Source organism: Acomys minous (assembly GCF_964271855.1).
Source record: "Acomys minous genome assembly, chromosome: 1".
Lineage (NCBI taxonomy): Eukaryota > Metazoa > Chordata > Mammalia > Rodentia > Muridae > Acomys > Acomys minous.
Window position 1 is genome coordinate 63,695,462 of NC_140483.1, and position 23,643 is coordinate 63,719,104.

Genomic DNA, 23,643 nt, shown 5'->3' on the forward strand with positions numbered 1-23,643 from the left:
CCTCAGGTGGAGAGCAAGGCAAACTCTCCACCAACTGAGCTGTCTCCCTGTTCCCATGAGGGATGTCTTTTCTTTAAGAGTTCAGCAAACTCTGTCATCCCAACTGGGCCTGACTCCCACTTGCACATGCCTTTGGTTTCATAGTTAGTTCAACATTTAACAAACACAATAGCTGCTTAGCACTGCAGCCATGCCTCCTGATGTGGCTACCAGGTTTGAGGGACACCACTGTCCTCTAGCAGATCCACAGCCACCTTGTAGACCAATGAAGCAGTCAAAGAAACTGTCCACAAAGCCCTCTGCCTGCCAGAACTCCTGACATACAGTAAGCGCAAAGAAGAAACACTGTCAAGTGTCTGTATTTTTAGAAACCCTAAAGTCAGTTGGAAAATACTAAAGTTTGGTAGCCCAAGATCTCTTACAAGTCAGACTAGCTCTCTGCATTACCATACATTGCCTTACAATTATTCTCCCCGTGGAAGCTCAAAAGTGAAGATGTAGCTTGCAGAAGACAGTTCCTGGAAGTGAAGCGGCAGAGCTATCCTGGCATCAATGTGTTCACCAAGTATTTATTTCCTACCCACTAGTGTAAACTGTGCTGGGAGGCACGAGGAGAGTCTAAAAAATCTTGGTACTCCCTACTGAGACAACGAACCCCAAGAAATTAGAATTGCCTTCAGAGGAGGAAAAGGCTTTGTAGCCTGTTACCAGCCAGAGGGAGAATATATCTCCCCAAAAGAGATTTTTCACAGTTCTAACAATCTGTCAGCCCACCCAGGAGACCCTGCGGCCAACAAACACTTAGACCAGGGCACTCAGTTACTCACACCTGTTACCCTCTATGTAAAGCTAAGCCTCACGTCAGGACCTCAAAGATAGATCTGGGCACGTCACTAGACCTCTTTATTGGTTCTGGTCCCGATGTGGACACGTTGAATAACTCTCTCGGTTTTCAGTATCACTTGTCTCTTTAATGGACCTGATGAGGATGGGTGACCCTGAGCACAGCTTGTTAGGGCTGCAGGCCCCAGACCCCGACTCTAACAACTCTGATGGCCCAAATATGGAGGAAAATCTGCCTGCAGGATGGTAGCTACAAGATCACATCAATGCCACACTCTTCGTTGACAACTAAGGTAGCCAGGTTTCCAAACACCCAGCCAGTGAGGATCATGCCTGATAGACCTTGTTCTGTGGTTATAAAAAAATGTCAAGAAGCTTTTTCTATGCTAAAATATGGAATTTGAGGTAACCAGAATCAGTGTTCCCAGTCCACTGCCAGTCTTATTTGGTAACAAGTAACTCAAATCTTGTTATCTCCCCCACTTCATAAAAATTTTCTGCAAATGTTTTAATCCTACCATTACTAGCTGGTAAGACCGTGTGTGTGCAAAAACTCTACTACATTCTCCTACTAAAAGTGTGCCCTTCATTTTCTCTGCACAAGTCTCTTAAAACCAGCCCATCTTAAAAAGACTGTGAGGCATGACTCCAACCAACAGGGAAAGACAGTCACTACTATGTTGGAATAAAAACCAAGTGATCTTCCTGGCCTGAGGGTTTGCTCTTCCAGTTCTGTGAACAGAACAGGACAGCCTCTTGAGATGCTTCAATTGGTCTCTTTCTTTGTGACCTTGAACCTATTTCTAACAGAGAATATCTCCATATTGAAAGTCGTCAACAAGGAGTTTCTTCCTCGCCACACCCCTCTCGCGCTTTGAAGACCTGACTCTGTCTCTGATCTCTAGACACAGATTCAAGCTGTCATGTGATTTACTTGAACCCACACAGAAAACCTCCCTGTCTATTACTTCTGCCAGTTCTTGCTGTGGGAATTGAATAATTAAGGCCCCTATAGGCTCATCTCTTTGAATGCTTGGCCACCAGAGAGTGGAACTGTTTGAAAGGATTAGAAGGATTAGGAGGCATGGCCTTGTTGGAGGAAGTGTATCACTAAGGGTGGGAGGTTTCAAAAGCCCATCCCAGAGTCTCTCTCTTTACCTACAACTCTCCAACACAATGTCTGCCTACATGCAGCCAGTTTCCCATTGTGAGGATAATAGACTAAACCTCTGAAAAGGTAAACCATCCCTAATTAATGCTTTCTTTTCTAAGAGTTGCCTTGGTTATGGTGTCTCTTAAAAAGAAAGAAAGAAAGAAATAAAGAAAGAAAGAAAGAAAGAAAGAAAGAAAGAAAAGAAAAGAAAAAAGAAAACAAAACAAAACAGTAAAACCTAAAACCCTCGCTTAGGTTAGAGCTTCAGTCAATAACTGGGACAGGGCTTGTACCTCTAAAGGGTAAGAGGAAAAATGGATGAACCTTAGAGAACTTCCTGTCAGTCACAGTTTTATGGCTCCAGATGCAGAAACCAAAATTGTGGCCATCAATCCATCAACCTAAGAAAAATACTAGGTAACCTAGAGATATTAGCAGGCTTGGAGGCCACTGAGAATACACTCTTCCCTGGTGGACTTTGCTCTCTGCCTCCTGTTTGCTGGCAGCATTAGGAATGGGAACTTCACCTTGGATTCTTTTTTTTTTTTTTTCCTTTTTTAAAAAATGAAATGTTTTTAAAGATTTATTTATTTATTATTATGTATACAATGCTCTGTGTGTACACCTGCAGGCCAGAAGAGGGCATCAGATCATATTCTAGATGGTTGTGAGCCACCATGTGGTTGCTGGGAATTGAACTCAGGACCTCCAGAAGAGCAGGCAGTGCTCTTAACCTCTGAGCCATCTCTCAAGCCCCTTTTTCCTTTTTTTTTTTAATTAATTTATTCTTGTTACATCTCAATGGTTATCCCATCCCTTGTATCCTCCCATTCTTCCCTCCCTCCCATTTTCCCCTTATTCCCCTCCCCTATGACTGTTCCTGAGGGGGATTTCCTCCCCCTGTATATGTTCATAGGGTATCAAGTCTCTTCTTGGTAACCTGCTGTCCTTCCTCTGAGAGCCACCAGGTCTCCCCCTCCAGGGGACATTTCACCTTGGATTCTTAAGACTTATGTCATCATACAAAAAGTGTCTGCGCTTTTACGAAGGCAAAGCCACTTCTTTCTAGTCAAAAGAATAGAATCTAATCTCTAACTTTGGCCCTACATTCTAAGCTGCCCAAAATATTACATACAACTGTCTCCTCCATTTTCAGAGCTACTCAGCTGAGCCTGTGTCAGTCACCTGGCTAGGAGCCCTCACTTCCAGGAAAACAAGTTCACTGGATATGGAAAGACTAATTATCCCTTAATGAAATAATGCACTTATTCTTCCTAGAAAGCAGACTCCACATGCAGAGTCTCCACTGCGCAGCCCTGCAGAGCCTGCCTTCTTTTTTGAGTCAGTTACACAACAAAGTGTAACTTTCTCCTTTTCTTCTTGCTACCTACCCTGCCCCCACTTCCCCTTCTGCCACACACAAATACTGGCCATGCTTCCCGTGGTATTCTGGGTTTACTCTTTTATCTGAAGCCAACTCCCACCCACCCCAAGCCCCGACACACACACACACACACACACACACACACATTTTGTTCACCACAAGGCTGATTTCAAACCTGCACTTAAAGGTGTAGCTTCCCTTCCTCTTCTTCATCTTCCTCCTCCTCCTCCTCCTCCTCCTCCTCCTCCTCCTCCTCCTCCTCCTAGCAGCCACCAAGATTTATAGCTTGCCTGTCCTGTTGTCTTTCTCCCAGTTTCTAATAAAAACCACCCTCAAGCTTTTTTTTTCTTCTGTGTCTGTTTCTCTTTTGTTAATGAGACTAAGAACCTCAAATGGAGACTTTGAATTTCCCAGTAATATAACAAGTGTGAAAAGTCCCTATCCACAGGATATTCCAACTACAGTCTGGAGACGCCTGTCCAACATTGTGTGTAGGAGACCACTGGAAGGTGCAGTGTGCCAAGAAGGCTCCACTGTTCCCTGATGACCTCAAACCTCACTTCTTCCCTAACGCTGGTGCCAGCTGCTCTCCAGGGCCATATCCCAAGGGACAGCCATTATTACCAGGGCTATTAGGGTCAGAGCCTGGACCCTGTCAACCCTAACAAGGCAGGCTGTGACTTCTGTCCTCAAGAGAATGGTTAAACACACAAGTTATAGTAAAAAAAAAAAAATCAATTATTCAATGCAGCTGCATTGGGAAGAGGAGGAAGGAGGCCCAGTGAACCTGAAGACAATCTTCCCAGCATTAACATTAAGTTTACATTGAACAAGCGTATTGCATATGGCCAAGCAGTCCCCACCCAGGTGTTGTCCCACCTATCACTGAGTCAGCCTGGTCTGGGTCCCAATCTCTCCCACAAAGTGGTCTGACCAGAAGTTGTTGGAACTGTGAGAAACCTCTTCCTTCGAGAGTAGTTCCTCCTCTGGCTGGCACCAGTCTTCAGCCTTTTTCTTGCCAGGCTTGAGACTCCTGGGGAAATTCCAATTTCCTGAGGCCCATTGTCTCAATGGTCTTACAACCAAGGAAAGGGGGAGGGTCACAAGTGTAGTTAGAATATCTGCATTCCTGCCAGAATAGTTAGAATGTTTCCTTTACATTCTGGAAACACAACCAGCTCTGAAATGGATCCAAATTGTAATGCAGCAAATGCTGTTGCCCACGGGCAGCACTGCAGAGAGCTATACCATTTTAAAAGCCTGTCGGTGGCTTCCAAGGATCGCCCCAGCCCTATGCTGTGGCAGTGTCTGCCGGTGAATGGTCTAGCCCATGAATCTGTGCTCTACAAACGTTAAGAAGAGAGATCTAAGGGTTTCTAATTCTTTCACGCACCACAAAGCCTGACTTTCAACAAGAGCACTCAGCCCAGGAGATCAAGGAACACAGCTTCTGTTCTCTAAACTGATGCAGGGCACGTGGGGAGCAGACAGTACCTGCCCTGGGCCCTTAACCTCTTGGCTCAGCCTTGCATGAGGTGGCTGGGGGAACTTTTCACTTAAACAGGAAGTAAAAGTACATGAATCTAATATTTGCAAAATGTTACTACCTCCCTTCTCCCAGGGGATCCCCTTGCTAAAACGTGCTCAAAGTGTGTGAATATAACACTAGAATCCAGCCTTCTCTGCTCAGGCCACAGTATCTGCAGCAGCCCCTACTGAGACTGTGTGTGTGTGTGTGTGTGTGTGTGTGTGTGTGTGTGTGTGTGTGTGTGTGTGTATGTGCGTGTGTGTCTCCAGGCAACTTCTTGGTGTCTAGATCTCTTCCCTGGGAAGACAGTTTACATCAAAGGGGATACTGGTGGTCACAGATCTGGTTCCCACCCCTTTCTCTGCCCCTTCTTAGGAAGCCTGGCTGCAGACTCTCCCTGTGAAAGCTCCCCACACACTTAGAAGCATATAAAAAGAGACCCCACTTTTGCCTTGTGGCCTTTGATTCCTTTCTTCAGATATTTATCGTTCTGTTGTCTCTGATGCTATGATCTGAACTCTCCTTGCAGCCACTGTTATGCTGTGGCCTCTGTCTTTCTGTCCATGGCATCAACAGTGATTCTAAAAACTCCTTATTGCCCAGTAATCCATCTCAGTGTCCTCTTGACCCCAGCATAAAGCCCTGCTTCAATAAACCCCTGCATTTAACAATTGGTTAGACAGTTTGAGAAGGACTCAGAGCTAAGAGCACCCTGCGCACTTTGACTTGGTGGTTGTTTCTGACTGAGGCATATGGCTAAGGCTGTTCTTCTGGGTCTGACTATCACAGAGTGGTCATTGGCTGAAGGAGAGAACACCTCACACCTCTTCCATGGTAGCCCAGCCTTTCTCTAAAATTCCACTTGTTGATTTATTTTGTTTGTATGTGCAGAACAGTGTATGTGTCTGTGTGTGTGTGTGTGTGTGTCTGTGTGTGTGTGTGTGTGTGTGTGTGTGTGTGTATACACGCGCACGTGCACGGATGTCAGAAGACAACTTGCAGGAATCGGTTCCTTCTTTTTCTACCATGCTGATCCCAGGAATTGAACTCAGGCTTGGCAGCAAGTACCTTTACCCACCTCTCCACTTCGCCCGGCCTGGCCTTTCATAGTCTTCAGAGGATCACGATGCTCTTTAAAGAGGGTACTATTGATCAGATTGAGCAGAAAATGTTTGAAGAATGATAAACTCCATAAGTACCATGTCCAAGGTAACATGGAATTTTACTTCTGTGTCCGCTACTTTTGTCAGTGATGTAACAAACACCTGGCAAGAAGCAACTTCAAGGAGCGAGGATTCATTCTGCCTTACAGTTTGAGGCACTATCTTGGTGGGAAGGCATGGCATCAGGGGCATGAGGCATCCGGTCGCTCAGGATCCAGTCAAGAAAAAGGAGATAATTGTCAGTACTCAACTAGCTTTCTCCTCTTTCTTCAGCCCAGGACCTCAGTCCATGGAATACTGCCACTCACATAAAGGATGGTGTTCCTAACCCAGTTTACGTACAGATGTTCCCTCACAGATGTGTCCAGAGGTCTCCTAGGCGATTCTAAATCTTGTCAAGTTGGCAATTGGGACTAAACATTACACTTCTCAAAGTCTAGCCTCAACATACATACATACATACATACATACATACATACATACATACAGCAGGAGGTGACTCTCCAAGATATGGTGGAGAAGTTTTATTATAGATATGAGGGAGAGAAAAGCCAGAGGTATCTGGTAGGGTCCAGATTGAACAGGGTTAGAGGAGGAAAAAAGTGGGGAGAAAAGCAAAAGAGGAAGAAAGAAGAGAGAGGAGAAGAGGGAAAGAGATGAGCCAGGAGCCAAGAGGCCAAGAAGCCAAAAGAGACCCAGGAGACTAGAAGACCACATGTCCAAAATGGCTGAAGTTATACACGGATAAGAGGCTGAGGAAACCAGTCCCTGGGCTGGAGAGGGCAGGATAGAGGCAGAGTGTGCCAGCCAGGATGACTCTGTAGCAAGGACGGACAGATGATGGAAGAACCTGGCAGCCAGGCCGACTTTAATATGTTAACTGGGCATCTCTGTCATTTGTTCTGAGTTTGAGACCTAATGAAACTCAGGATTGTTCATTTATTTATAGTCAGCAAATATCTATTGAACAAGCAAGCATCTGCTTTGTGCTGGACTCTACCGCGATGACAGTATGATCTTGAGAAAAAGTAAGGATAGAAGCCAAAGAGATGGTTCAATTGGTAAAACACCTGTCGTACAAGCACAAGGACCTGAGTTTGAATCCTGAGCACCCATGAAAATATGGGCATGATCATGGATCTCTGTAATACTAGTGTTGGGTCGGGGAGGGAGGGTGGAGGTAGTCAGATCCTCTAAGCTTGCTGATCAGCTACTCTAGCTAATTTGGTAAGATCTAAGCTCAATGAAAGAGCCTGTTAAAATAAGGTGGCAGCAATAATGAAAGACACCTAATATCAATGTCTGGCTTCTATATACATGCTTATACACATGCACACACACATATGTCACACACACACACACACACACACACACACACACACGAGAAACAAAGTTAGGAACAGCTTCTGCCATTCAGGAATAAAAACAACAACAACAACAACAACAAAAACCAGATACCAAATGACTGCACAAGTAAATGTAGAATTACAACTGTGCATGGGTGTTTGATTGGCTGTGTGTGTGCATGGGTTCACGTGTCATTGTATGCATTTGGAGGTCAGAGCATCCCTGAGATCTTGGAGAAAGTGGAGAAAGAGAATGATGTGAATTTGCAGAAGGGAATGGAGCTATCGGGATGAAAGAGTGTGGATTCTGGCAGAAAAGCAATTAGACAGAACAAATACCATGTAGAGGCCAGGAAACGAGTTTAACCATGTCTGCTGAAGGAAGTGAGGAGGAGGTAGGATGCCCAAACTTAAGGGTGTAATGTCCTTTCAATGTGACCCCTAGAGTCATGCTTTGGACCCCATCCCAAATGCACAGTAAGTGTACAGGAAGTAATGTCTGATGGCCTTGTAAGGCCAGGAATTGGAGTGTGTGTTTGTGTGTGCACAGAGGAGAGGCCACTACAAAGACAGCTATGTGCAAATCAAGGAGAAAGGGAGCCAGTGAGATGGCCCAGTGTGTAAAGGCGCCTGCCACCAAGACAAGATTCTCAGTCTCTGAGGAGCACATGGTAGAGGAAAAGAACTGACTCCTGCAAGTTGTGCTCTGACCTCCAAATGCATACAATGGCACATGAACCTACACACACACACACCCAACCAAACACCAATGCACGGTGACTAATTTAATTTAATTTAAAAGATAATATTTCAAAAAAAAAAAAAAGGGAGAAAGCCAGGAATGGTGGTACCCCTAGATCTTGGGTAGAGGCAGCACTAGAGAGGTAAAGGCAGGGGGATCTCTTGTTAGTTTGAGATTAACTTGGTCTACATAGTAAATTCCAGGGCATCCGGAGCCACATGGTAAGCTCCTATATCCATAACAACAACAACAACAACAATAATAACAATAATAAATTAATAAAAAATAGTGCTCCCGAGAGATACCACAAGCATTGGTGGTATCTACATACCAGACTTCCAGCCAGCAGAACTGTGAGAAAACAGGTGCGTGTTGTGGAAGCTCCCCCAGCTGAGGATGGTTCTTATAGCAGCCAAAATGAGACCAGTCCAAAGTGAGAAAGGAATCTAATGGAGCCAGACACATATGTCAAGGGCATCAGAAAAGTAGAAGGAGAGAGCCACTGCCCAGCTTTAGAGGGCTGGTTTAGAGATGAGGTACCAAATGAGATGTCAATTGCTAGTATGAAGGAAAGCCAAGGTCTGAGCAAAAGAAGATGGCAGACTTGGCCTGGAAACACGGCTCAGCAGTAGAGCACTTGCCTAGCTCTAGAGCATCCTGGTGCTGCAATTAAAGGCTTGTGCCACATCCAGCCCTGAAATATTTTTTAAAAGAAAAAAGGAAAGGAGAAGGTAGAGTGAGCGGATAGAGGTAGGTCACAGGTCATTGTCCAGGAGGCAGGACAGGACAAGACTCCTGGACTTCCAATTGAATATTCTTCTCATGTATTGTCTCCTCATAGATGAATTTTACTCTATTTGGGCACAGTAATCTAGATGGCTTGCCCAACCAAGGCACCCACACCCTGATTATATTCTGAGGGCCCCCGAGAAGCATGCAACAAAGATAGATGAAGAGGCATGCTAATGAATGGGGCCTAAGATTTCAATATTTCCTTCCTCAAATGCTATGCATGTCTCCGACAGAGAAATGAAATCTCCGAGACAGCCTGATTATACAAATAAAGCAGCATTATTGTATTTGTCTACCAGGCTGATCGCAGGAAATTTGCAATTTATGATGGATTTCACAAATAGAAAATATAAACAGGCGATATCATTTATTATAGCCGCATCTACATCAATAAAGGGAAGGAGAGGAGAGTGGCAGTAATCTGAATACTTGAGGTAAAACTTTCTCCTGATATATTCAAGCATTTGAATCAAAATATTATCCTACACTAAGAGGTCACTAATTTAATTTTGATGATATTTCCCAGAGATACTGAGTTGATAGATCATTGTACACTGCAGAAAAACGTCTTTGCTTGGAAAATTAAACTAGTCGAGAAAACAAATATTAAAGCATTCTTATGGTGAGCAGGGGGTAGGGTAGGGGGTGTCTCAGTTGGTAAAGACCTTGCTGAAAATGCAGGAAGCCCTGGCTTCCATTCCCAGCACAGCATACATTGGGCATGGCCGGGCACACCTGTAATCTCAGCACTTGGGAAGTCGAGGCAAGAGGATCATAAATTGAAGATCATCTTTAGCTAATTACTGAGTTCCAGGTTAGTCTGGCCATGAGTCCCTGACTTAAGAGAGGCTGAATAGAGGCTAGAGAGATGGTTCAGTGGTTAAGAGCACTGGCTGCTCCTGCAGAGGACCCAAGTTCAGTGCCTAGCTCTCACACAAATTGATTTGCAATGGTCTGTGACTCCAGTTCCAGCGCATGTGATGGCCTGTTCTGGCCTCTGTGGGCTCATGTACACACAGGCACACACACATTCACATTAAATAAACAGTACATATTTTAACTAATATGTTATAGGCTGGCTTTCTTCAGAAGGCCTCTCTCACATTTTTTTTCCCATCCAGATCACTCATGCTGAAGAGCCTGTCCTGGGGTTACGCTTGTCAATGTCTGTTCTTTCACGATTACTTGGTCTAAGTCAGATAGACTCTAATTGCCATTAGTGGCTGGACACGTTAAATTCATGGGTTTCTATGCCTCCATTTCATTAACATCGTGAAAATCTGTAACACGGTTTACAGCTCGCGTTCTGTATTGTAAATATACTCTGGGGATCACATGGCAGCTGTTGCCTTGAAAGGTTTCTGGAGTGCCATAAAAAAATTGCACTTTAAAAAAAAAGTGTATTTGTTTTTAGTTTATGTGTATGAGTGCTTGCCTGCATGTAAGCACCCCAGGTGAATGGCCCATGTATGTCCACACGTACACATCACACACAGATGGGAAGAAGGAAGGAATGAGGAAGAAAGAGAGGGAGAGGAGAAGAGCCAGAGGGAGAGAGAGAGAGAAAAGGAGAGAGAGAGAGACTTAGAGCCACACAGAGAGACCGGGAAGGGGCAGACAAGGGTTTTCAGGAATAGGCACTTTTGCATTATTAAGGTTTGTCCTGCAAATTACTTGCGACCTAGTGGGCATCTCAGCACTGCCCTGTTTTCTCTCCCAGAGTCCCCCATTTGTTCCCATTACTCACCAGCCCAGCACTTCAATACACGCAAGGAATAACCACAAAAACATGTAGAAAAAAATTAATAATTGCTACAAAGCCTTCCTCATCTTGCTTGGGTTTGTGAATTTTGGCTCCATTATATAGAAGTTAGAAGAATTTTTAACAATGAGGAGGAAACCCTTAATTGATCTTTTATTGCTTCAAGTACTTGGAAGACATATTGTGTTTTGTCGTCATTTACATTTCATATTAAATTCAAAATATGTTTGAAATGAGCAAATATTTATTTTCATTTGATCCATCTGTTAAGTGAAATACTAAAAAGACAGCTCAATCACTATATTAAATTCAGTGGTTTGTAAACAATTTATATGTTCATTTGTTCTGGGTTAAAAATGCCCCAAAGCATAAGTTTATGAAACCCACAAAACAAATTGCATCATATTAATCTGATGGATGTCAGCCACGGTTTCCTCCTCTTCACTCCATTAGTTTACTCCCTAACTTGAGTTAATTAGTGAGGTTCCTATTTTTTAAAGTTCTTTGAATTTCACTGGGGAGGGGTGTCGGCATTTGCAAGCACCCGCTTTGAAAACCTACTGCAGAGAAGATGGGCTAAATACAAATGGCAAATTTCTCAAGATTTTATCACACACTGAGTACTTGATTGTCAGTCAGCAATGTCTACTATGGGAGCCAGTGGGTGATTAATATATAGTTGTTATAAAGAAAAGGAGAAGTATAAAAGGGAAGGCGAGAAGAGTTAAGGAGAAACTCATTTGAAGCAATTACTACTGTGAAAAATGATTTCCGGGGACTTTCCATCTTCAAATAAAAGTCTGGAGTATTCTGACCATATATATGCCAAGTAGTGTCTGCTGTTCATCTGAACTTGAAGCAGGAAATGAACTGCCACCCCCTCAGAGAAACAGGGAAAACAAAAAACAAAAAACAAAAAACAAAACAAAACCAGAGATTCGTGAGAGAATAAAGGTAGACACTATGGAGGTAGCTTAGTGGTTAAAAGCATTTGCTGCCTTTCCAGAAGGCCCAAATTCAGTTCCCAGAATCCACAGTGGGGGCTCACACCAGCTCTAGGAGATCCAATGCCTCCTACTGGTCTCCTCGGGCACCTGTGTGCACGTGCACATATTCACACACATACAACCATACGTTTTAAAAATACAAAAATAAAGTCTTCTATGTACAAGTTGTGGCTAACAGTTTACGATGTGTCTAAGGGGATTTAGAAGGGAAAAGAAGCCAAATGTTCAAGCAAGCAAACGGGATTTCCGTCCCTCCGGTGATATTTTGAGCAACAGATACGGGGTGACAGAGACTGTGTTGGCTTCAGTGTCCTCACCATGTACAGGGTCATGGGTCACATTATTTCACAGGACTCCCCACTCTGGCTCCCAGAGCACCAGCCTGCCACCTTCACTTAGGTTGATCCTTCCTTGCCTACGCCCTGCCTTACATCATTTCCTGTCCACCAGGACAATGGAAGTCTGGGCCAGACCCTCGTTTTCTCACCGTGAGGTGGGGTTTTGGTGATGATGTTGTTTCTTATATATTCTAGGCTAGCCTAACTGATGGTGACTGTGAGCATTCGATCCTCCAGCTGCCCCATCCAGAGTGCTGGGATTCCAAGCGTGGACCCTCACTTCCTGCTGGAGTCTGAACCTAGGCCTTCATGCAGGCTAAGGACTTGACCAACTGAGCTGCTTTCCCAGTCCATATATCTTAAGCTCCAAATTCCTCCTCTATCAAATGGAAGCATATATTACCCACCACAACTGTGGCAGAAGAGAAGGGTAAAGGGCATCAAGATTAACGTATGAAAGACCAAAGGCTACAAGCAAGGAGCAGAGCATACACTGTATACAAGCTTAGGATAAAGTGAGCACTGTGTGAATGGCCCACGAAAGATCACAGCTCCAAGAGGCCAGTTTTTTCCCAACTCTCTGGCTGGTTTCCTTGCTTGGGGGTGACCTCTTTCTTAGTAAACTGTGTTTATACCATTATCTAAAAGCCCTTGATTCACATCCCTGTTTCAGGATCCAAGAATTTAGAAATGTAAGTAACACAGCCCTTGATGCCAGATGGCCATCCAAATCTCTCCCTCTCCCTCTCCCCTGCCCTGCTTTCTCTCTCTCTCTCTCTCTCTCTCTCCCCCTCTCCCTCTCCCATCTCTCCTCTCTTTTTGAGACAGGCTTTCTCTGTGTAGCCTTGGTTGTCCTGGCCTCACTTTGTAGACTAGGCTGGCCTTGAACTCACAGAGATCCGCTTGCCCCTGTCTCCCTGAGTGCTGGGATTATAGGCTTGCACCACCAAACCCAGCTGGTCATCCAAATCTTATTGTTTTCTACAGACTTAGATTAAAATCAAGTCAGCAGCTGAGGCACCTTCAGCCAAAGGAGAAGCTGACCTAAGACCTCAGTGCCTTCCAGTTTCAACCCTGCCTGAAACCCAGCCCTGGGACTGGGACTTCAGTTTCTGACACCCAAACAAACAACTCAGGATTGATTTCTCTCAGGACACCACACTGAAAAGGGGAGGTGGGGGGGGGGGGGGAAATGTTTGCAATCTCAACTCTTCCTTGACCCAACTGCCACTCACATACCTATGATGTCACCTGTTCCTTGTTTCTGCTGGAAAATATTTTTTAAAGCCTTTGGGGACACACACTTCAGATGTCTGGGTTAAGGTCCTGGCTCACTCAGGGGTTAGCAACAAAGCCCTTCTGTTTTTTATTATTTAGAGATGTATGCATGTCTACCTGAATGTTTGTGAATGTTGGGCGTAGATGTCCAAATTGCCCAGAAGAGGCCATCATGTTCCCCAGAGTTAGAGTTACAGGTCGTTAAGAGCCACTGGGCAACAGTGCTGGGACTCTCACCAGGGTCTTCAGGAAGAGCAGCAGAGCCATCGCTCCAGGTTTTTTCATTTTTGTTTCAGGGTCTCATGGAATTAGGCTAGCCTCTAACTCACTAAGTAGCCAAGGATGACCCTGAACTTCAGATCCTCCTGCTTCTTCTTCTTCCCAAATGCCAGGATTACAAGTGTGGGGTACCACACCAAGTTTATGTAGTGCTGGGGTGGCACTCAGGGCTTCCTATACACTAGCCAAGTGCTCTACCATCCGAGCCCCATCTCTAGCTTCAAGAGACTCTCTTCTGAAGGTTTTGGGGTCTTCCATATCACCAGCTCCCTAGAAATAGTCCTCTTAAGTTTCAAATACTTTCCTCACCACCACGTTTTGGAAGCAAATCTCTCCCTCCCCCATCCCCCTCTCTTTCTCTCTCCCAGAAGTGGGAGTATCAAGAAATGTTGAGGCCAAGTCATGAGATAAAGAGGAAGGCCTGCTATGTTTCACTGTTCTGGGAGAGCACACTTCCATGGCCCCAACAGAAAACCAAACAGGGAGTGCTGGTATACATCTCAGAGTGAGCAGATAAGAGCTTGGGGTTCTTAAGACTAGCAGACCATTCCTGCCAGAAATAGCAGTGTACAGAGCAAGTATTATCCCTGACAAGCCAGCTTCTTCATAGGAGGAGAATGGAGACAAAATGTCCCTGCCTGATTAAGGCCTCTGGCCTAATGATCCAGTAAAAGATAAAAGTCACTCTCTTTATCTCCGAAGAACTTGCCCCCTTCCAAAGGAACTTTCACCTGTCTTGGATGACTTAATTTGTTCCTCTTATCACCCAATATCGTTATCTGAGATACTTTGTTTATAGCCTGAAGCCATAGAAATAACGTACCAGACCTTTCAATGTCATATACCACAGATTTCCTAAACACAAAGAAGAGACGTCTCCACACACGACCAGGTGAGCACCAAAGCCCTTAATCAGCTGCCACTTTTTAGCCTCAGTGAACTCGGGGTTTTCACTTCTCAGGCCAGAAGACCCAGGTTCCCCTGCGACCCCGACTCACTCAGGAATATGATGGTCTGTCTTCTCGCTGTCCGGCTCTCCTCACTCTCGGATTTCCTGAGCTGCAGCTGTGGCCCGGTCCCTGCCAGAGTACCCTTCTTGCTCCTCATTAGCACTTTCATCATATTCCAACACATGAAAGCCACAGACGCCAGGACCACCAAATAAATGGCGAAGGCCCCAAAGATGCTGGACTGAAACACAGCCCAGCGGCTGGAGAGGTTTGTGCAGATGGACATACTGGAGTTCCCAGAATCCTGGTGGCTGCGGGCGCGAGAGTGGTTGCAGTTGAGTCCTTTGTGGGTGGGCACAGTCACCAAAGGGTACTCAACACCCATGGCAAAGAGCAAGGGGAGTGCCACCAGGGCAGAGGTGACCCATACAAAGCCGATCAGCAGTTTCACCTGGCAAGGTCCGGACACCGCCTTGTACCTGAAGGGATGGCAAATGGCAATGTAGCGCTCAAAGCTGAGCGTCAGCACGTGAAGCAATGTGGCATAGCTACAAGTCTCAAAGAGGAACGTGTGGAGCTTACAGGACAGTGCGTAGCTGGGTGTGCTCAGGGGGTTCCAGATGATGCTGTAGAATTCCATGGGCATACCGATCAGAAAGACCAAGATATCTGAACAAGCCAAGCTGACCATGTGATCTGTCACCTCCTTCTGTAAATAGCCCTTTTTCTGCAACAGCTGCGTAACTCGGATTGTGACGCTGTTGCCCACGATGCCCACCACGAAGACGATCAGGTACACCAAGGCGAGGGTGATTTTGATCCAAGTAGCCACCTCAAATTCGGGGACGTGGCTGTCATTGATGACACGGGAGCAGACCTTGCTGGAGCCACTGGATGAAGCCATGAGGAAGAGAGACCCAGACCACCGGGGTCCCCAAATGTCTCCTGTTCCCTTTCTTGTGCCTCCCAAAGATGCCCGGCAACTCACCAGCCTCGGGGCAGCACTTTCTGTCACTGGGGTGGGCTGGCGAAGGGTGACTTAGTTTTTCAGCTCTCTCATTGAAACTTCCTGGAACAATTCACCCCAGAATCCCGGGCGGCGCCAGCGGGTGGTGGTGGGGGGTTGGAGATGATAGTTGAGCTGGGGTGAGGAGGGACCAATCAGGGGAAGGAGGGTCGGACCCCCCACCCCCACCCAACTCTGAGTGAAGCCCGCAGTACTCTGCCTGGCTGTATGTGGATCCTCCTCTCTCTCTCTTCCAGGGCCCTGGCACTGCACTCCCCGGCGGCCTTCCAGGAGGGAAGCCAAGAGGTCTCCCACGGGTCAATCATTAACCACAGACTTTCTGTTCAGCAGCCTGCTGCAGGACCAGCCCAGCTCTGACTCAATACAGAGATTGTGGGAGAAAAAGGAATAGCACCTCCCTCCTGACTTTTGCAGCAGCCTCCAGACCAGCCTTTGAGGTTTCTTGAGACTGGCAAACCAAGTAGGCATGGCACCTGGGAAGCCGGAGGGCACGCCTAGCCTTGGAGAGAGACAAACTTTGAGTCACTAGACTGTTCGGTTCAGATGTCTGAGATGTCCTGCCTTGCAGGACTGGTGTAGCTGTGCCTTGCTCTAGAGGACCCTGCAAGTGCTCTCCCAGTAGTGCCCAAATCATGAGATATCTGGGTATTTGCAATTAATTACTACCTTGAGGTCAGCCCCCAATAGGCTAATACGATCCTATTTGAGGCCTGCCTTGGCTCCAAGCCTCCTAGTGTCTTGCACAACACACACTGCTGCCTCACTATTCTGCCCAGTGACCCCCCCAGAAGAGCTTGTGGTTGTTTCACTGAGCCATTCTCTCTCCAGAGGCAGAATTCACCAGCAGTTGGTAACACAGGTGGGATGCAAAAGCCGCCTTTATTCCAGATGCTAGGTTAGGGACGCACATACTTCAAGGTCATATTCCCAAGGACTGCAGCAGGAGCCTACCGACATTCAGTGAGGTTCTCTGTTTAAAAGGGCTGGAGGCATCCTAATGGGCAATTTGGGCACTTCAGCATAGAAATTCCACAACTCTAAAATCGAAAATGAGGGTGGAACCAAAAGAGAGTAAGGGGACCTCTGCATTGTGCGTCAAAAATGTGTACAAACATTGCTAGATGGAGGTGGGGGTGGGTGGGAGGTCACTCTAAGCCAAGCACCACTGTTCTAAAGAAATAGATAGGTTTTTAGTCCCTGCCCATCCTGACAGCAGCTTTTCCTTGTCTGGGTCACCATGCCTGGATCAGTATATTAAAGACAGAAGATGGGCTGAGTCCCCTTGGGTCATAATATCACTTTCTTGGGTTTTCTTTTGTTTTTGATTTTTTTGAGAAAAGGTCTCGTGTAGCCCAGGCTGGCCTCCAACTCCATGTAGGCCAGGATAACCTTGAACTCCTTGATCCTTCTGCCTCTTCCTTCCAAGTGTTGGGATTACAGGCATGTGCCACCGGTCTTGGTTAATGAGGTATTGGGTCCTAAGGCTTTGCATGTTGCTGTGGTGGAACACATCAACCAAAAGCAACTTAAGACCAAAGAGGTTTATTTTGTTTACACTTCCAGGTCAATTATTGAGGAAAGTCAGGGTCGGAACTGAAAGAGAAAGTGTGGCTAGATGCTATTTGCCAGCTCCCTCACCCTCATGTTCTGCTAGCTTCTTTCTCATACAACCCAGGCTGGCATGTCTAGGAGTTGGTACCACCCACACTGGGCTGGATGACCACACTGTAGAAGGATGAAACTAGACCTATATTTATCACCCTGTCCAAAAACCAACTCCAAGTGGATCAAAGACCTCAATGACATATTGCTAGGAGAAAACAAACCTAGGTACAGAAAAAGATTTCTAAATACAACTCCATTTGCTCAAGAATTAAGGCCAACAATTAACAAATGGAATTTCATAAGATTTAAAGGCTCCTGTACAACAAAGTAAACAATCAAAAGTCAAGAGGAAGGCCCCAGAATGGAGGAGAATCTTTGCCATCAATACTTCAATGGAAGGTTATTATCCAAAACATACAAAGACCTCAAAAAACAAAGAATCAAGAAAATAAGTGCCTGAATTCAAAAGTGATGTATGTAGCTGAACAGAGTTCTCACACAAGAAATAAAGACGGAGATAAAGTCTTCAACATCTTTAGCAATTGGGAAAACTATTTTAAAATTTCATTTTACCCTGATCAGAGTAGCTAAGACCAAAGGGATTAAAAAAAAAAAACAGCAACAAATGCTAGAAAGAAAGCTAGGAAAGGAGAGCCCTGGATCACTACTGGTTCAGTTGAGATCTGGTGCAACCACTGTGGAAATCAGTGTGGAGAATTCTCAAAAAGCCAAAAAGAAATTTCTACCATATGGCCCAGCCATAGCACTCCTTGGCATATAATCAAAGCACATCTCATCCTACTTCATAGATCCTTGCCCAGCATGGTCATGAAAATGTGGCAGATATACACAATGGAATACTTCTGCTGTAAAGAAAACAGAAGTTGTGGAAATTTTAGGTAAATGGATGGAACTAGGCTATATCGTACTAAGCTATGTAACCCAGGCCCAAACAACAAACATCGCGTGTTCTCTTATTTGTGGGTCTCTATATTTGAATACATAACCTGTTAACTGCATAACTGAGGAAAGTAGAAGCGGACCATAGAGGAGCAGAGAAAGGAGCTCCAGAGAGGATAGGATACAGGGAATCCAGAGTGAATAGGAAGGGACGGGAGAGATGGGAGGAGAGAGCGAAAACCAGAGTTATTGAGGGGAGTAACTGGGGAAGGGAGAGGGAGAGTAATACAGCAATGGGATAGAAAGGGGGCATAAATAACACTAAATATGTTTGAAAAAAGCAAATATATATATATGTGTGTGTGTGTGTGTGTGTGTGTGTGTGTGTGTATATAATGAAAGTATGCCACTTGGTTTTCCAAGAGTCATAAACTAACAAAACCCCCAGTGTTGGGCACAAAACCTCCTTTGGACTTACTGGTTAGAGGACTTCAGTCCCCTATACCAAAATAATATAGGCTACTGCCATTGTCATTGCCATTGCCCTATGTTACCTCCAAGACCTTGAAGGTACGATCCTATTACTGAAGACATCACACTCCTTGGACACAGAACTTGGAGGAATCGCACTGGAACTTGCCTGGAAGCCTTCTCCCTGAGGACTAGCTGCCAAGGGAGAAAAAACAGTTAACAGTCTTACCCAACTATGTAGACTACAAACCACAACAAGGACCAGCAAAGTAAGGTATCTCCAATGATGCACTAATGGCACTTATGTCTTAGGTGTAACCAACAGATGTCTAATTGGACTTAAGGCCCACTTATTAGGAGGGGACCGTGCTTGGTGCTCTAGACCTAGCCAGCTACCAGTAAAAAGGGAAGTCATAGACCCGAAAAGGGAACTTACATGTGCCATTTAAACCAATGTAGTATATAAGTATATTATAAATACTCATAGACTACATATTTAAAATTATTCTGTTAGTCTTTTTCCTGAGCTCCTATTATAGGCCATGAACATTAATAGAACTCTCTCTCTCTCTCTCTCTCTCTCTCTCTCTCTCTCTCTCTCTCTCTCTCTCTCTCTCTCTCCCTGTGTGTGTGTGTGTGTGTGTGTGTGTGTGTGTCTGTGTGTGTCTGTGTGTGTGTATGTGTGTGCATGAGCATGCAGGTGCATGTGCACACATGTATCTGTATATGTGGAGGGCAAAAGCCAACATCAGAAATTGTTCCTGAGGTTTTGTTTACCTTGTTTGTTTATTTGGCTTGTTGTTTGTTTTGAGACAAGGTCTCACTTATGTACTGTTACAGATTTTCTTTTTTTAAGACTCAAACATTTATCTGGTGTGTGTGTGTGTGTGTGTGTTGTGTGCGTGTACATAAATACAGTTACCCTGGGAAGCCAGAAGAAGCCACTGGATGCCTGGGATCTAGAGTTAAAGACGACTACGAGCAGCCATTCGATGTGAGTACTGAAAACCAAATTCCAGTCCTCTGCAGGAGCAGCAAGCACTTTTAAGTGCTGAGTCATCTCTCTAGCCTCATGAGTCACTTTTTTTTTTTTTGCTTTGTTTGTTATCTTCACAATTGTGCAAGTGGATATTATTTTCCCCATTTTACAAATGAGAAAATTGAGACATAGAGGATAAAATGACCTCCCAGACAACTCCAAAGGCAAAGGCAAGGCCAACTGCGCCTTGCACCTAAGTGCTGCCTGCCCTATGGCAGCGTCTCCTCTGCCTGCTGGACCAGTGGCGTTTCTGGGAAAGGCTGACCTTTGTTCCTCCACCCCAGCGCTTCCTCTGCCTCCATCCGCTACACGCCAGTCATGCTCTGCTCAGTGCGATAATCTGGTTTGTTCTGCTCAGACAAGATTCCATTACTGCCCAATTCTTCTCATTAAAATTTTCTTTGCCAACATGAGGAGACAAATTATAAACGCACAGCCAACATGAAGATCAGACTAATTGCAATTCTTCCCTAACAGTAAAGAGGGGAAAAAATTATATTTTAAACAAAGGTCTAGGAGAATTAAATGTGCACTTCACCTCTGCATTTTTAAAGACCAATTTAAAACCAAACAAAAAATATCCCAACTGTTCAATGTCTCTCACTTGCTGAGGCTCTTGGCCAGAGTTTGTAAAATCTATATATTTTATTAGCATATTTCATAGAGGGTAAAATGAGATCAAAATGGGAGAAATGAGGGCCTTTGGGGCTGAGGAGCTAGGTTAGCTGGTAAAGTGCATTAGCCTCACAAGCACACGGACTTGAATTGGGATCCCCAGAGTCCACTATGAAGCCGAGTGTGGTGGTGCGTTCCTGTCATCCCATCACTGGAGAGACAGAACAGAGGGACTCTTGAGGCTCAGTGGCAGCCAGCTCAGCCTACATAGAAAGCTCCCGGTTCAGCAAAAGGAATGTCTTAAAAAATAAAGTGGAGGGCTGGAGAGATGGCATAGATATTAGGAGCACTTGCTGCTTTCCAAGAGGACCGTGGTTTTGTTCCCAGCACCCACACTGAGCTCTTCATGGCCACCTGTCACTCTACCCTTATGGGCTCCTGCACTCAAGTGCACAGACACACACAACAAACATGTAAACAGAAGTGGAGATCAATAAGGAAAGACATTTGACATTGACCTCTGACCTCTACACACCATACATCTGCACACCTATGTGTGTCCGTCTGTTTAGGGAAGGCATAGCTAATATGCTATTATTTCTGTTAGCTATCTCTCTTCTCTTTCTCTGAACTTGGGTGTATTGAACTCAGGAAAAAGCGAGGAGTCTCTCTATTATCTGGCAGGCCCTCCGTTTCTTAGATAACCGAAGTCCAGGGGCATCCAGGGGAAAGTATCTCTGCCACTTCCTATCCTACGTATCTAAAGAGCTGACACAGGCTCATCATGCCAGTGGGAACATTGTACCTGGGCTGCTCCCGGCACACAGACAGCAAACCTACACACTAGTACTTTGGCTTCTCCCAAACCCCAACAGGTGCGTCCACTCCGCAGCCCACAGGCCACAGGCATCCCGGAAGAGCTATGAACTTGGCCTGACACATTCATAAAGGATAATGGCACGTTGCAGTGCCAAGAGGTTGTACACTCCTGTGCCTTGTTAAGAGGCACAAAGCTCTTGGGCCTTGGTGTTCTTGTGTTAAAACACTCCAGGTAAAGGAGAAACTCTCTTTCTCGTCTGACACAATCTCTCTAGCCCATTTGGAAGCAACCCTGTGTATCCCTAGCCCTAAAGTTGTCAAAGGATATGTATTATTTTCAGCCTTCATGGAAATTACACTCAGATCTTACCATGGAGCTACCAGGCATTTCTTGGTAAACACAGGCAAACCAATTCAGGATTGTGCTGCGTCAGTGTGCTGAGTCTTCCGAGGAGGCAGAAACAGGTGAACATGGAGGCCAGACTCCTGGGTTCGGATATGGTTCTGACCACTCACTTGGTGCTTTGGTTTCCTCCTCTGTGACCAGAAGACAACAGCAGACAACTCATCCCCTGCTGTTATCGAGGGGATTGAATGACTTCATATCAACAGTTCCTAATGGGGTGGTTAAGAGAACACACGCTGCTCTTGAAGAGGATCTGAGGTCAGTTCCCAGAACCTGTGCCAGCAGTTCACAGCCACTTGTAATCCAACCCCAGGCTACACAACGCCCTCTTCTGACCTCCACTGGCACCCGAACACATATGTGCACATGCCCACGCAAAGACACAAACACATAAGCAAATTTATAAATACATTTATTATATAAATATAGATAAATATACAAATTAATATAATAACAAACACAATAAGTGAATTTTTAAATACATTACATATAGCATACATACACATATTCAATTTTGAATTTAAAGAAAGCATTTTATTTATTCTCTGACAATTGCGTACACATATGTAATGTATTTTGATCATACCCACCACCAACTCCCCAATTTTATTCATCCTTCTCCCCCCCTCAACACGTCCCCTTTCCACCTTCCTGCCTTCATGTTTTTAATAACCCACTAAGAACAGCTTGTGCTGAACATACATGGTGGGAGGCAACCACTAGCAAAGCACAGGTAATCTACTAGAGGCCACACCCACAAAGAAAATTATCTTCTCCTACCCTAGCCAGCATCACTGCCAATAGCTCCTCAGTTAGGCGTGGCTCCCCATGAGCCTTTCTCCCACATGTGTAGGAATGCTGACTGACTTGATCTTGGGCAGGTCTTGTGCAAGTAACACACCTCAGCAATAGCAGCGGTGAGCTCGTGACTGCGATGGCCACTTCATGTCCCCAAAAGGCAGCGTCTTGTGACCCTCCTCCCCATTCTCTGGCTCTTACATTCTTTCTATTCTCTCTTCCTCGATGTTTCCTGAGGCTTTGGAGCATTGATATAGATATCACTCAACAGGCACTTATTCTCAGCACTTTGACCAGGTTCAAGTCACTGTCATTTTTTGCTTTAAGATTTATTTTCTTTAAAAAATGTGTGTGTGTGTGTGTGTGTGTGTGTGTGTGTGTGTGTGTGTGTGTGTGTGTCTGTATCTGTCTGTGTGTCTATGTGTCTGTATACATGTGAGTGCAGGTGCCCATTGAATCAAGAAGAGAACATTAGATCCTCTGAAGCTGGGGTTACAGTTAGCTGTGAGGCTCCCAGCTTGGGTGCTGGGAACTCAGGTCTTCTGCAAGAACAGTGCGCACTCCTAACTATTGAGCCATCATTAAGCATCCAGCACTGCAGGGTTTTGTGGCAGTAAAATAGTAATTTCCCTGAAGGGTTTATTTGACAGTCAAGGCAAGAGCATGTAAATTGATGGACAACATAAAACAAAAATTGCTGATGTGGAAAACAAACCCACTTATTATCGTATTAGAAAGCATGGAACGGCACCAAAGAAATGGCTCAGATGATAAAGTGGTTGTCTTGCAAGCATAGAGACCTGAGTTCGATCCCCAGCAACCATAGTAAAGTCAGGAATGGGGCTGGAGAAATCAATCAGAAGTTAAAGGCGTATAGTGCATTTATGGAGGACTGCTCTTGTAAAGTTTAGGTTCCAATACCCACATCAAGCATTTTAAAACCATCTGAGCTCTAGTTCCATGGAATCCAATGCCCTCTTCTGGCTTTAGACACTTGCCCAGTGGTAGTATTGACTTGTGATCCCAGCACTGAGGAGGCTGAGACAAGGAGAACCCTGGGGCTCCCTGACCAGTCAGCCTAGCATACTTGAAGAGCTCCAGTACAATGAGAGATCACTAGCTCAAAATAAACAGGATGGATGATGGCTAAAAAATAACACTGGCAGTTGACCTCAGCCCCCCCCCCCCTCTCTCTCTCTCTTCCTCTCTCTCTCTCTCTCTCTCTCTCTCTCTCTCTCTCTCTCTCTCTCTCTCACACACACACACACACACACACACACACACACACACATGAACACATTCACAAGAATAGAAAGGGTAAAATGCAAATAAATTTAACTAAGAACGTGAAATGCTTACACACTGGAAAACATAAAATGTTAATGAGAGAAACTGAAG

General features: G+C 45.1%; 1 protein-coding gene across 1 annotated transcript in view; it reads right to left on the minus strand.

Annotated features, from left to right (window-relative positions):
* GPR39 (G protein-coupled receptor 39) overlaps positions 1-15,875 on the minus strand; it is a gene marked incomplete at its 3' end in the record, with an annotated part of 195,535 nt that extends 179,660 nt beyond the window's left edge. The window contains exon 1 of the mRNA XM_084799531.1: positions 14,614-15,875. Within this exon, the coding sequence (XP_084655657.1) occupies positions 14,614-15,469 (856 nt within the window). The 5' untranslated portion in view covers positions 15,470-15,875. The remainder of the gene's footprint in view (positions 1-14,613) is intronic.
* Positions 15,876-23,643: the final 7,768 nt, after the last annotated feature.